Source organism: Acipenser ruthenus, chromosome 22, assembly GCF_902713425.1.
Source record: "Acipenser ruthenus chromosome 22, fAciRut3.2 maternal haplotype, whole genome shotgun sequence".
NCBI lineage: Eukaryota > Metazoa > Chordata > Actinopteri > Acipenseriformes > Acipenseridae > Acipenser > Acipenser ruthenus.
In genome coordinates this window covers 25,426,459-25,440,534 of record NC_081210.1, presented here as the reverse complement: position 1 = coordinate 25,440,534, position 14,076 = coordinate 25,426,459, and the positions used below count along the sequence as shown (strand labels likewise).

The 14,076-nt window shown below is 38.4% G+C and overlaps 1 protein-coding gene across 7 annotated transcripts in view; it reads right to left on the bottom strand.

The window, feature by feature from the left end:
• Positions 1-13,172, bottom strand: part of ablim3 (actin binding LIM protein family, member 3) — a 72,297-nt gene extending 59,125 nt beyond the window's left edge. For 5 of the 7 annotated variants that reach the window (XR_009308153.1, XR_009308155.1, XR_009308156.1 and 2 more), the window contains exon 1: positions 12,552-13,172. Coding sequence is in view for 1 of the 7 variants with exons in the window: in XM_058996237.1 (XP_058852220.1) it covers positions 12,552-12,564 (13 nt within the window). In the remaining 6 variants the exon portion in view is untranslated. The remainder of the gene's footprint in view (positions 1-12,551) is intronic. The other 2 variants (XR_009308157.1, XR_009308158.1) reach the window with 1 other exon arrangement.
• Positions 13,173-14,076: the final 904 nt, after the last annotated feature.

Below are 14,076 nucleotides of genomic sequence, written 5' to 3'. Positions count from 1 at the left end.
ATAGTATGTTAAAAATAGCTGGATATATTTTACCTGATCTTCTAAGATGTTAAATAGTTTTCTACTTACTTAGGACATAATACAGCATGTCCACGTTTGGGTATGTCTCCAGTTTAATGGTACCCTCTTCAGTCACTGTATTTTTATAAATGATTTGGGATTATACTTATTGGTGCCTGGACCTACAATGTATTTTTTTTTATACTGACCAGTTTCTTTAGTAGAAGGAAGCACAACAGAAGACAGCACCCATTGGACTAGAATTGAGTCATGTAAGTAATGCACGATCGCCTTAACTGAGTGTTACTGATAACATGTTTTAGACACTAGCAGAATATTATAAAACTAAATTACATTGCATGTTGCCAGTGTTTAGGGAGATTCTCAGATTCCCAACTGAATTATATGCCAACTTCATTGCTTCATTGCTGGAATGAATATGGCACAGTAAGAACATAAGAACATAAGAAAGTTTACATACGAGAGGAGGCCATTCAGCCCATCTTGCTCGTTTGGTTGTTAGTAGCTTATTGATCCCAGAATCTCATCAAGCAGCTCCTTGAAGGATCCCAGGGTGTCAGCTTCAACAACATTACTGGGGAGTTGGTTCCAGACCCTCACAATTCTCTGTGTAAAAAAGTGCCTCCTATTTTCTGTCCTGAATGCCCCTTTATCTAATCTCCATTTGTGACCCCTGGTCCTTGTTTCTTTTTTCAGGTCAAAAAAGTCCCCGGTGCAATGGCTGCAGTTTGCCTGTCTAACCCAAGTACATGTTTTAATCTGATCACAAGCACCAGAATTGTATACAGCATTTCTACAATTTAAACTTGTGTGACCATCATTTCTTTCAATGAAATACTTTCACATAACTTTTCTTTCTTTCTTTCTTTCTTTCTTTCTTTCTTTCTTTCTTTACAGTACTGTTCCTCAGCAAAACAGCAGACTTCTGTTGATTCAATATGCATGGGGCTAGTGGCAGTTGGCTTGGCGGCAATCTAATTATAGAGTATAATCCAGTTATAATTTAAGTCGAATTAAAGGTCTCTCAGAGAAAGGGGACGAGGGATCTGGGCTTGTGGTAAGCCATCTCCAGCACAAAGCCCAGTAGCCTCACCACATAGCCTTTATTAAACATCAGTGTTTGCAAATCACTGTACTGGCTTAACTATAATAAGATAAAGCACTCCAGATGCTTTACACTTAAATGGTAGCTTTGAGGTCATATAAACATAGTGCTGAATGATTTCCATACTGCAGAAAAGGTTTGCCCCAGTGCAGAGTTTACACAAAAAAAGGGATTGGGGGGAGTCTTACAGAACAAGAAACAAATGTTCAATTTAGGGTATCTGACAGAGGGTTACCAGGGATTACTAACTACTTTTTTTAAAATCCAATAGGTTTTCCAGCCATTAAATATACTGTACAGTAACCGTAAATTGTCTATTGTTTTTAAATAGTATAATTACAAAGTAAGCAACTCTCCCGTGTATGCTGTAAGTCCTCTCTGACATATTTCTATGTATGTGCAGACCAAAACAACTAGTAACTGGTGCACTCAGGTACTAACAGAAGAGGGGATCTGTGGGGCGGAGCAGTCAGTAGTGAGGATTGCTCGGTTACTTTGGTATCAAGTACTTGGCCTTGATTTGAAAGGTATCAGTGATGTACATGCCTTGAACAAATGCCAGCAACCCCAGGATGCATCTGCTTAAAGTAAAAGGCCCTGCCCTGGCTCTGGAGCCGACACAAACAAGGTGTATTAGAGGCAGAGTGGCAGTGAATAGGACGGAGGCTAAGAGCACTGGCAGTGAACTGGATCTCAGGCCAGGGATGACTCAACAACGTCTACATGTATAAAGTGAACAATCCAGTGCTGATGGGCTTCGTAGCCAGGAGGGCAGAGACCCCGTGCTTCAGCAGAAAAGCAATGAATCTCTGGCACAGATCCTGCTGCTTAAGAGGATTGCACCAGCGATATCCAGAAATCCATTAAGATTCAGGGAATTCAGCTTTGACGCACCTCATTTGCACAAAGTGGTGTGGGGACGGCCATACAATAGAATGCAGCAAAGATTCACTATGTAGTAATCACACAACATTTTGTTCTTAAGGACCCTAGTAACCCTATTTATAGTGAGATTGAGCCAGTTAAGAATATGTATTGGAATTTTGCCAGGATGTTGGCAACTTAATAATACAAATGTATTATCTCATACAACTCTCATGTGGTACAATATTAGAGTTACAGGAATTTAATCTTTGTGTTGGTACAGTAGGTATAAATAACAATTTATTATGTTTCAATCAGCAATAGAATTGACACAGCAGAATGGCGGTAGCACAAACTGGGCTGAGCTTGTCTTTTAGTCATTTGACAAAAGAAACACCCAGCAGTACTATTCAATTGATGCTAAGTGAATAGAGGTCAAATGAATAGATTGCTTGAATAAGACCCTCTGGGGTCATTTAATAATTTGAAATTATACTGTAAGGAATCCATGGTCACAGACAAAGTAATTTGTATTTATTACACATTTACAGAGATGTTTGGCTCCCCAAAGCTAAATTTAGTGACTTCCATGTATACATAACACGTTCAAAAGAGGATTCAATTGGGTTGAGTTTATCTTTTCTAACCCAGGCCATGGCTGTGTCCTTACAGACAAAGTGAAAAGCAAGGCTGCCCTGGCAGGACAGTTTTGGCTTGACTTGACCAGATGAATCAAACACTGTGTCTCAGTTTGCTAAGAATACGCAATAACCTCTATAATCTTCTCTCATTTCTAACTGTGTAGGTATCTTAAACAGGACAACCAGAGGCCAAGTGTGCTGTTTCAGAAGAAAACAACCTGTGCCATTTCTGCCTACAGGAACCTAAGACAGGTAAACCATTCCATTTCTGCAGCCAGTATTGAACTGTATTTCACCATATGATTTCACATATGTATTTATACTACAACTTTATGTCCCAAACAGTTTTCACCTACTAAGGGAAATTGAACTGAATGAAAGGATAATAAGTCTGAAATCTAATGCTGATTTGTTAGTATCAAGATCTGTTAGTATCACAATTAATAATGTGGGATTAGAGCGGACAGGCTTGGCTGAGGCCTTGTCAGTATAAACTCCTGACAGCATGGAACAACCACACCAGGCTAGTGGTAAAAAAGTGACTTGTTAGTGGTATCATTACACCATTCATATACAAACAAAGGGCATTTTATACAGAGAAACAAAAAATCAGTACTTGAAATTTCTCACTAGCTTTAATTGCATTCGCTGTATTCAATACACTGTGATGAAAGTTGAAGTATCACAGATTCAATACTATTCAATAACATGGCACTCCATATGACAGCAAATGGCAATAAAAGCATGATTTCTATGTATGCTTCATATCCAGGTTTTTCAGAGCTCTGTAAAGTAGCTGTTCACTGGAATTTTTCCAAAACGAGTCAGTGAGATGACATTCTCAGGTCCCTTGTCATTGTTTCAGTGACAGGAGTACAAGCCAGCTGTTCTCCCCCATATTACTGCTGATGAAAGCCAAAGGACTGTCAAGCACTGAAGACTTCCTTTCATCTGCAGGCCAGGTACAGTACTAGAAGGAATTTTAAACCCTTCTTATTCTTCTTAAAAACTCTTTCAAACATGTTTTTTGACTGACACCATTTATTGCATTCCAGCTTCCCTACCACGTTAGTTATATAAACAAGAAATAATAGAGTATTGCAACTCTCTGACACTAATCCCTGAGTGTCAAGCTTGTCTCTGCTTGGCATAAACAGTCACCTGGCAGAGGTGCTTCAAAACAGTTCATGTTGTCATTTTTTATCTAGTTCCTGCTTCATAATAAATATGCTCCTTTAGCTTTACAAATGTCAACTGCAGCCTCCCAATTCAGCTTCAAGCTTGATTGCAATCTGCAGTTTTATTCTGCTGAGCAGTAAAAGAATATATATCTTAGAAAGACACCGACATTTGCTGTGGCTGTTTCCAGTGCTGCTAAATCACACTGTTTGTATTCAAAGGCTAAATCTCCTAAAAACATTTTTAAGCTCTGTTAGTCAGGCCCCAAAACACAGCTTTTTATCATGCCAGTATCCCGGGCTTGCCTCAGAACTAACGAGGTTTCCGTTTCAGTCCATTAGCAAGTGTCAGGTCATCATTTAGCAATTTAACTGAAGAGTTAATTAACTTAACACTCCATTGCCCGTTTAAGACAAAATACACCATTTTGGGTGGTGTTTCAAAGCTGCAGTGTCATTCAATTGTGTCCACTTTCCCACTAAAAATAAACTACTGCTGTGATATGCACTATTCAATAGTTAGCCTGCACTGTCCTTTATCAGAAAGCCATCAGAAAAAGTTTACTATAGTAAAAGCATAGCAAAGTGTAATAAAGCACCGTGCAAACATGGTACAACACAAATAAGCATTGCGAATAAAAGCATATTAATAACATGGCAAGCCATGGTAAACTATGGTAAATGCATAATATAACCATGGGGAAAGCATGGTAAGACTGCAAAAATACTGTGGTAAGGTTTTATAAAGGTAGCTGCAGTCCAGTTTCTTTAAATTGACACTGTAGGGGTACAAACAGATTACCTTCACTACAAAATTGATAGTCTACAACATTCTTTTTTTTTTTTTTTCAGGTAATAGGTGTTACACAATTAAAGATGAATTGTTGTTTGATGCTTTCTTTTAAAAGTCTTCATTCTTGGGTTGTCATGAAATAAACTGGTCAGTGAGAAAACAACAAACCAGAGATTACGCAACTGTGCACAGGAAAAGAAAAGTTGTTTTTAAGGGAAAACATGAGCCACAGTGTGCCCATAAGTCATTTCATTCCCTTCAGTCAAACACAAGCCAAAGATTAACGAGTTTCAGGAAGCAGGCATATAACAGTGCAGTGATAACAACTGCCTGGGTTCATGCAATCTCACTTTTTCCTCCAGAAAGGTAAAATTAATTGAGATTGGAATAATATCCCAGAAAGATTTGTTGAGAACAGTTGGTAATTTTAATAACAGAAGAGATAATGAAGCTAAAGACAGTCGAATTCCCCTGAATTAAATAATTTACTGATTCTTATGTTCGTTTCTCTGTAGGGCAACCTGCCAAGAAGGTGATGGATTAGCAATTAATGTATTATTAGCCTTAGAAATGTCTTTTCAGGTTCAAACATTACTCAATTTAAAATGCTCCAGTTAAGTACTGTATTAAACCAATGTAATGCCCCAAAATCTTCTCTAATGTGCATTCTAATGTACATATCCTGGGGAGCTGGCCAATCAGCTTTCCTCATTGCTCCCCAAGTAGACATGAGGGGGGGGGGGGGGAACCCTGTAATACTTAATGCTGTTCAAACAGACTTGAAGAGAAAAGCTCCTTTTGCAGTATATAAACTAATATAAACTAGACTAGTTATTAGCACGATTGTTACCTTCTTGTATTGATGAAAGAACTAGAAGTTGACCTCGGTGAAACAGTTAACTCTCCTGATGCCTGACTTCCCTGAATACATCACTTATCAGTGCCTGGATTCATGATATATACGGGTTTTACCATTCAACAGGAAATCACAATACACAATTTTAATTGATGACAGGTAATACTGTTTAAACCCTTATACAAGTTTACCATAGTAAAAGCATAGCAAAGTGTAATAAAGCATAGTGAAAGCATGGTTCAGCATTGTAAATAATACTGAGGTATGGTAAAGCATATTAATAAACATGGCAAACCAGGATACACTTTGGTAAATCCATAGTATAACCATGGGAAAAGCATGGGGGGAAATGCATCACATGGAGGTAAACTTTTATAAGGGAACTGTTAACATTTAAAGAAGCAGTGTCCGTGTTGTGGTTAAAACAACCTTCTTGCACCATTTGATTTGCTCCATGTGAGTATAGCATTCGGTACTTGCTTCTACCAGAAAGATAACAGAAACAATAAGGTGGGTCTTGTTGGGAAACTTTTAAAACCAGGTCATTACTGGAGTTTCCTACTGTCTCCTCCTTGTCTCACCTCTCATTCATAGTCATTTAAAACACAAAGCACCTTAAACATGGGAATACTTTCATAGGGTATCCTTCAAACTGAAAATGTACAGGAATAAAAATGAAATAGAAAGAATGGAAACCTAGATCATTGGAACATGTATTTAGTGTGCTCTAGTAAAAACACTGAATGTAACACAAAGTGCTCCATTGAAAAATGGCACGGATACTTTAGTGTGAGTAAGAAGGGCATTTATGCTCCCAGACATTTTTGCTTGAATGCCCTTGCTAGTAGTTTAATGACACAGCGAGAAGAGTACAACTTTCAGAACCAGACACTTCACTGGAACAGAAAGGATCAAGTGGAAAGTATCAAGTTAAACATGACAGCTGGGTTTCCATGGTGACGCTGACATTACAGAGTACAGGCAAGTCTCACTGCTTCCTGCTGTGGCAATGGTTGTAACACTCACCAGCATCTTCAGGGCACAGTAAATACTGTAAGTGGCAGTTCATATTAATAAGGGATGGGTAAGATTAGCAGCTCTGGAATGTACAGTATCTAAATTACTAATTTACAAATGGAAATTATAATTATATGGAACTGCCCTTTTTTGAAGTTAAAGGTCAACTAGGTGCGGGTGGGAAAATACAAAATGAATGATCCAAACCTGTGTGTTCTTGTTGTTGTTTAGATTCACTTTGTATAATATTCTGTTTCTGTCATCACATCCTGGTTTAAAGTTGAAAGTGCCCCTATGGCAATAATTTAACTATTAGAATTATGTCTAACTTCCAAGAACATATATTGCAAAAGACTTAACCATTCACCTGTCACCCTGCACCACGTAAGAAATATGACATTTGTTCTGCGTGGTATTTAATACATCCACCCAAAGCAGAGTGTTGGGATATAAGAGGTACTTGGAGACTGGACGTGATTCTGAGAGCACTTTTGAGGCCACCTGTGTGCTTTCAATGTCTTTAAAAAAAATAAAAAATAAAAAATAAATAAATAAAAAGTCACCATGTTGTGATGACTGAAAGAGAGAATCATACAAAGTAAATAATACATCCATTAAGATAACTGATGCCTCACTGCCATACCACATTGGAACATTACAAGCCAGAGGTGCTGATGTGTGACCTGGTGGCAACTGTCTGGAGAATGTGATGAAGATTCCATGCCCTCTAACCTCCAGGACATGGGTCTCACCTAACAAACACAAGAACTGCTCAGAATGCAGTGACCAAGCTGCACGCACATGGCTTGTATCTCTAAAAGGCTGGTGAAGCAGCTGATGGAAACATTTCATTTTTGCAGTCTATGCTATTTATTTGGAGATTTATTCATGCACTGACCTGGCAGTGACCTGCTGCTAATCCCACAGAAAAGGACCAACTGTTCTGTAGAAACTGTATCACCAGCAATGGCTCTGAGTTCCTCCCCACTGCAGGATGGGCTCACAATGTTGCAATACCATGTAACTCCAGATTCACAACCCACTGTGCATACAAGGATGATTCTTGGATGCCAGCCACCCATTGTTTGACCAAAGCTTTGTTTCAGTCTACAACGGAGGATGCAGCCAGCAAGTAATGGACCTCCCTGATCACTTCAGCAAATCAGGTCCCCCGTGTTCATTAACCCTTGGTAGAGGCCATTAAAGCTTACAGAGCTTTAAAACTTGACATTCTCAGTATACGACAGCTTTGTTTCAAGCAGTTGGATATAAAAGCATATTTAAAAGACATAAAACATTCCCTTCTAAATGAATTGCTTTTGGCTTGCGACACAAATACACGTCACTGCGGCAGTATCTAGCAGGAAATGTCAGACCTACATGATTAAAAGTAGCAAAGTTTTTTAACCCTTTCCTCAACAACTTTTGAACAAACTAGAAACTGGATTGCAAAGACTATCCATCAACTATTATTATGTCTTCATACATAATGAATTATTCTGAATGCATCTGTTTTCAAACACCGTGATTAGCATTAATTCTGTAGTAGCAAGGTTGTAATTGCAGTCCTAAGAATAGTGCTAACCAGGCTCTTAACCAGCTGTCACGACCCCACAAAGCAACCAGCAAACACAAGTTCCATGAGCTGTCTGATGTTACACAGACAGGAAACTTTGAAGATAACCAAAGATTACTCTGCTTCACATTTTTAACAAGACATGGTTTGTAGACTTTTCAGGTAGCTGGCTGATATTTTTCAGCATGTTTATTTTCAGTTTTTAGCCTAGGGACACCTGAATGCTCATCATTAAAAAGAACCCTTTTTGACACTGTCAGTACTCCCTCCTAGACATAGCCCTTAAAGAACCAATACCTCACTAGTCTAGCATGGATATAATGTAAGAAAACATTCTTATTTACCCAGCGGCGTGTAAACTTGGATGCAACTGATAGTGCGGTGACTAACAAAAGTTCTGCTGTGGGCATGAATCTCCATTCTAGTGTAAAACCTGAATTCACTGTTAAAAAAACACTTCCCACTTCAAAGCAAAAGGTCAGCCTTTTATAAACACAGTAAAATTAGTCAGCGATTCAGTTTGAACAGTATGTCTGTTTGTTTTCTGTTGTTGCTTTTCATTTTGCAAGTGAAGTAAATACTAAAACACGTCCAACTATCTGGCAGTTGGTGCAGTTTGAACGTTTAGTTAAAATTATTTTGGGGTGTGAATATCATGGATCTGTTTTCCATCCACAGTCAACATTTAATTTTGTAAAAAAAAAAAAATTAAAAAAAAATTGTTAAAACAAATGAAACGAGGTGCTACTGAGTAATGGGCCCCATTTTCCACTGTGCTGTAATGATGAAAACGTATTTAATTTAGATAGCATTTGTTTGAATATTGCATGTCCTGTAAATGGAAACATATAACTTAAATAAAAGGAGCATTGTATTCTGCTGCACAGAATAACCTGAAGGAGAATTCCTCTGAAGGAATTCAAAAGCGTAAAAAAATGCAAAGCATTTCCCTCTTAATAATATGACTACCGGTATTCAAACACAGAGAGCAATCCAGGTACACGGCATACAGTCCTATGTTCTGGTGTAGCGTTCGCCATCGCTGTATCAGATGACTTTTTTTGACAAGAATTAACCAGTCATGTCACAGGTTGGACAGGACAAACAGGACCAGGTGCATTTTTGTGGCAGTGCAAAGCTACTGCAATGGTTCACTCCCCTCTCCTTCCTGCTGTTCCGTCTAATTCTGTTTATTTATTTGTATGTTTGTTTCTGTTTTTTATGAAAGGTAAAGCTCTCTCAGTACATGTCAATCCTGATATGTGGAGCAGCCCAGTCATTAAAACAACGGCATAAAAATAACAAGGGGAAATGTAAGTCAGAGAGATTCTTTCTGCTATCCAGGTTCACAAACGGTTCATCATCTTCAATCACCCTGCAGATACTGAGGGGGCGTCCCCGGTGCCTGTGTGGTTGCTGCTGGGTGTCTGCTATAATCCTGGTCCAGCCTAGTCTAGTCAGTACAGTGTCTATTATGAAATAAATAAATAATAAATTATTCACTCTTACAGGTCAATAAAAAGAGTCCATCTTCCCACTATGAAGTGGTGGCCCATTGATTATATGCTGCTGTTTTGTTTGTCTGTTTTGTAGTTCATTTGCATTTCACAAGGAAACTCTTGGAACTATTGATTTGAATAAACACTGGAAAAGTGGGACAGGTGCGGAAAGACGGTCCACGCGCTTAACCTGGTGCAGAAAGACAAGCCGATGTAAAACTGCCCTACATTTGAAACACATTAAAAAACGTTCCCTTTGTGCTGTTGCTCTAACCCTAACCCTGACCCTGACCCTAATGAAGAACTGATTTGAATCTTCAGCTCCGTATTCAAATTCTCTCAGCTGGCTTGTCGGTGAAAGCCTGCACCGTCTTTCTAAACGTATTCCGGAAAAGCAACAGGCAAATACAGAAACAGGATGCGCTCGTGACGACATACTGTACCTTCCTACCATGTTTATACATGCAAACAAAGATAAACACTACAACTAAAACTACTACTACTACTACTACTACTACCAATGACACCAATATGTATTTATTGGTAACTGTACTGTATAGAGAAGAACATTTTTAGAATGTAATGTTCCACCCAGCATCAGATAATTAAACGCGTGGTCAGGTGAACAGCTCTTGACCGCCATCTCTTTATTAATTAACCCTGATATTCCTGCTCATATTTTTTTTAGGCTGTGTTTCATGTACAATGATAAGGAGTATAATAAAGGACAGAAACATTTCCCCTTAGAACTAGCTTAAGGCTGGTGTTCACAGTTAAGCTGGCCGCAATTTGCAACGTGTGCCCTTGGTGTATGCAGTTCAATCAACACAGCCAATCAAGCCAGAAGGATCATTTTGCTGTGTTCCTACTGGTACTACATGGCGTGATTTCCCCTCTTAATGATTTACTAATGAAATCAAGACAAAACAGACACTTCTTCTGTTCCAAGAAGCTTAGAGGCAAAACGAGCAGCAATTCACATATTTCACCATCCATAGTACAAATAAGTGGCCCTTTGAAAAAATAAACACTTCTTGAGGTTGCTTAATTATTGGCTACCAACAGTACCTTACCAAAAGTTAACCCTTTAACTAATCATCATTTTTTAACCATTTAAAATGCCAATGCATCAATCAGACAGTTTAGTACAGATACAGTAAATAATGGTATGAACTACACACAGCTTTTAGGGACCTGTGAACTGTAATGGAGTATTGAATACCACTGATGCAATGGACAATCTTTCAAAGGAGCCTAAAGATGCATTCCAGAATCTGGATGTATACAAATTAATTTAAACAGTTTCTTACAAGCACGACCGCATTCTATGAGATGGGTATCCATGTGTAGCTCATAGAACACAAAGAGGGGTGCGGCAGTGCACTGTGTCCTGGGAACCCATCTTGAGATGAGCTACAGCTTAATCATACCTCAAGGCACGTGTTCTCTTCTCCATGAAGCATGCATAAAACAATACTGGCCATGTATTAGAAATCGAAATATAGCTGGATATGAAAGAAAGGAATTGATCCACACTGCACACTTGATCAACTATTTATTTTTAAGCAACAGAACATCAAATTTCATTGTCCATTGCTCATTATATCTGATTTGTCATGCAAGCTAATTGGCAACTGGTGTGTCCAGAAGTATTTTTACTTGCTTGTCTGGGATAATCGCGTGCAAAGTCTTACACAGTTTAAATTAAAGACAGCCTGAAACTCTACCCAGCCTCACACTTGGTGGTTCCCCAACAGCTGTGACTGTGGAATTCCAGCAGTCTGGGGCAGGACGAGTTTTAGCAAGTGTTGTGTTATACAGTCACTGGGATACACAGCTATTGCAGCTAAGATACGCTGCAAATGAGCTCAAATTAGCAGTGCTGAGTTTGATCAGGGAACACATCGTCTGTATTTAAAGATCACATAGTTTGTGGTAAAAGATATCCTTAGAATTCAAAACACATTTTGTATAACTGTGAATTTACAAAATCTACAGCAAAAGTGGTGATTAATGCAACACTGAACTGTGTCAAGAGACTAAAATATTTCCAATGCAGTGACTTCCTACATATTTTATAGAGTAAAATGTAGCATTTTAGAGACATTAGGCTAGGGCATTCAAGTTAATCTGAAGACCAGAAAATGGAAGATGTAACTTAACTGATATGAGGTATTGAGTTCCTACTGAGTACAATTCTTTGGAAGATTAGACTAATACATACATGAAAGACAGGGAAAGGACATTCCTCCTCAAGCTGTCAGAATGGCCTTAAACACTGAGCGGTGAGTTTATTTGTGTGTTGATGTGAGGGGGTTGGCTATAATTCATAATTGGGTTATTATCAATCCATATTGAGGAAATCAGCAAGTAAAAGCATGCTTAACAATATAACCATACATTAACTTAAATACTGCTCAAGCATTATCCCTTGAGCAAATCATGCTGGATGTTATTAAAAAAAGATTTATGGTATATTGATACAGAACCAGTAGGTGGTACATGTCAGTGCTGCAAAGTAACCGGCAACAATCCATCACAAAACTAGCACTTAATTAATTTATTTATTTGCTTGTCTGTTTGTTTGTTTGTTTGGTGAAAATACTTTAAGCACCTTTATCATCGAATTCAAGTGGCTCAGGTTATTTGAATACACCGGGTCTAGGATGAATATTAAAAGATATATATATATATATATATATATATATATATATATATATATATATATATATATATGAAAACGAAATCACGTGTAATGGAGGTTAGCACAACCTTTTTGCATTATATAATCAATACACGCAGATTCCATTCGTACCCTAACCCTAAATTAAACAGATTTCTGCACAGTTCGTTTACATAAGTGGAAATCACATTTGAAATAATATCCGTGTCCATGCATGGTTTCGTCTGCGAACCCCTAAACCTCGCGTGCATGCTACCACACCGTCTCACGTTACAGAATCCAGAAGATCGGCAAAGTAGCACAAATCAATGTACTTACCACGGGTGCTCATGGTGCATAGAATTGTATTCTCCTCCGATAGAAGGAAACCCAATCTATTTGCTGAGAAATAGGTCTAGGTCTGGAACAGTAATTTAAAATAAATGTATTTCCTTGTTAGCTTTGGGGTTCATAATATTACTCATTGAATAACTCCCTTTTTTTCCACTGGATATTGAAAAGCTGGGAAATTCCACTCGCGATACGTTCCCTTTCTTCTTCACTGTCTCCCGAATTGCCTGGCTCTCCTGCTAATGGGACAAGGTCAAAGCTTGGAATGGAATCCAGTATTTAGGGTGTTCCCCTCAGAAGAAGCAGTTTACAATACCCTGACAGAGCTGCTGGGGGGGTTCCTCGAATGATGATTGCGATGGAAGTGCTATGCTGTGCAGTCACATCCTTTCTCCAGCTTTCTTCGTATTCTGAAAACCCAGAGCTATTGGTCTATAGCTGGCACCCTTAGAACTGAGCGCCCATAATACAGTAGTACTGCCTGCACTAATCCCATAATCTAGAGCCAGCCGTGACCTGACATGTAAACACTGACTGCCATGTGTACGTAAAAGAATGTCAAGCTTAATGCACACTACCGAGGTCATGTAAGACGAAAGATGCACTGACTGTAAGCTATGTTCAGCGCTCACGGGTGTTTTTCATTCAAATTGTGTTTTGTGCTGAAGAATAAGCAACACACTGCCACCTGCTGGATTTCTTAATTATTTAATTGGCGTTAAAGAAGCCTCCAATACCTCCCACCCGATACAATCATTTTTGCTTAAGAATTCACGTGTAAAAGTTAGCTGACGGTATGTGGTTACTTCTTTACTGCACCCTCTTTTAACACGCTAATGTACACGATAGTGTGTTGTGTTGACTGTACAGATTAACATATTCTGGGCAGATTTTTAATTGCAATGCAATCTCCCTGCACACTAAAGGTAGCGTCAGTTGAGTTGCCAATATATAAATACAACAATACAAAATAACAACATCCCCACAAGAGGGAAACCTCTAACTTTTTCATTTATTATTTTAAAAAATCTGGCAGCTACTTATTTGTTCAAAAGGGCGATGCCTCAAGAACAGGGATTCTGAATAAATATATAAAAACAGGAGTAGGAGAGGGACAGGGAAACGCTCCTATCTCCAGTGGAAACTAATCTGCGAAACAAGGAAAGCCTTATTATTTGATGAAATAGGAAAATGCAATCTTAAAGATTAAGTAACAAAAAAAAAAAATTCAAACCACTCTAGCCCTGGGGCAATGCCCTTTCATGTATTTGTATGAATAAAGTATCACAGTTATGATTTCATTGTTGTATGTCTATTTTCTAACTACTCGCAGAAGGTTCGTTAGTATATTGAGATGTTTGATTTGGACTGGCATGAAAAACTGTTAAAGCTTTCTGGCTTACTTCCAGTTCATTTTTACTTAGAGTCTTTAACTTAAGTTAAAGAGCCGATAAGCTATGCAGAATTTCCCTTGTTTTTCCCTCATAAGATATGGAAGATATTTATACACTGT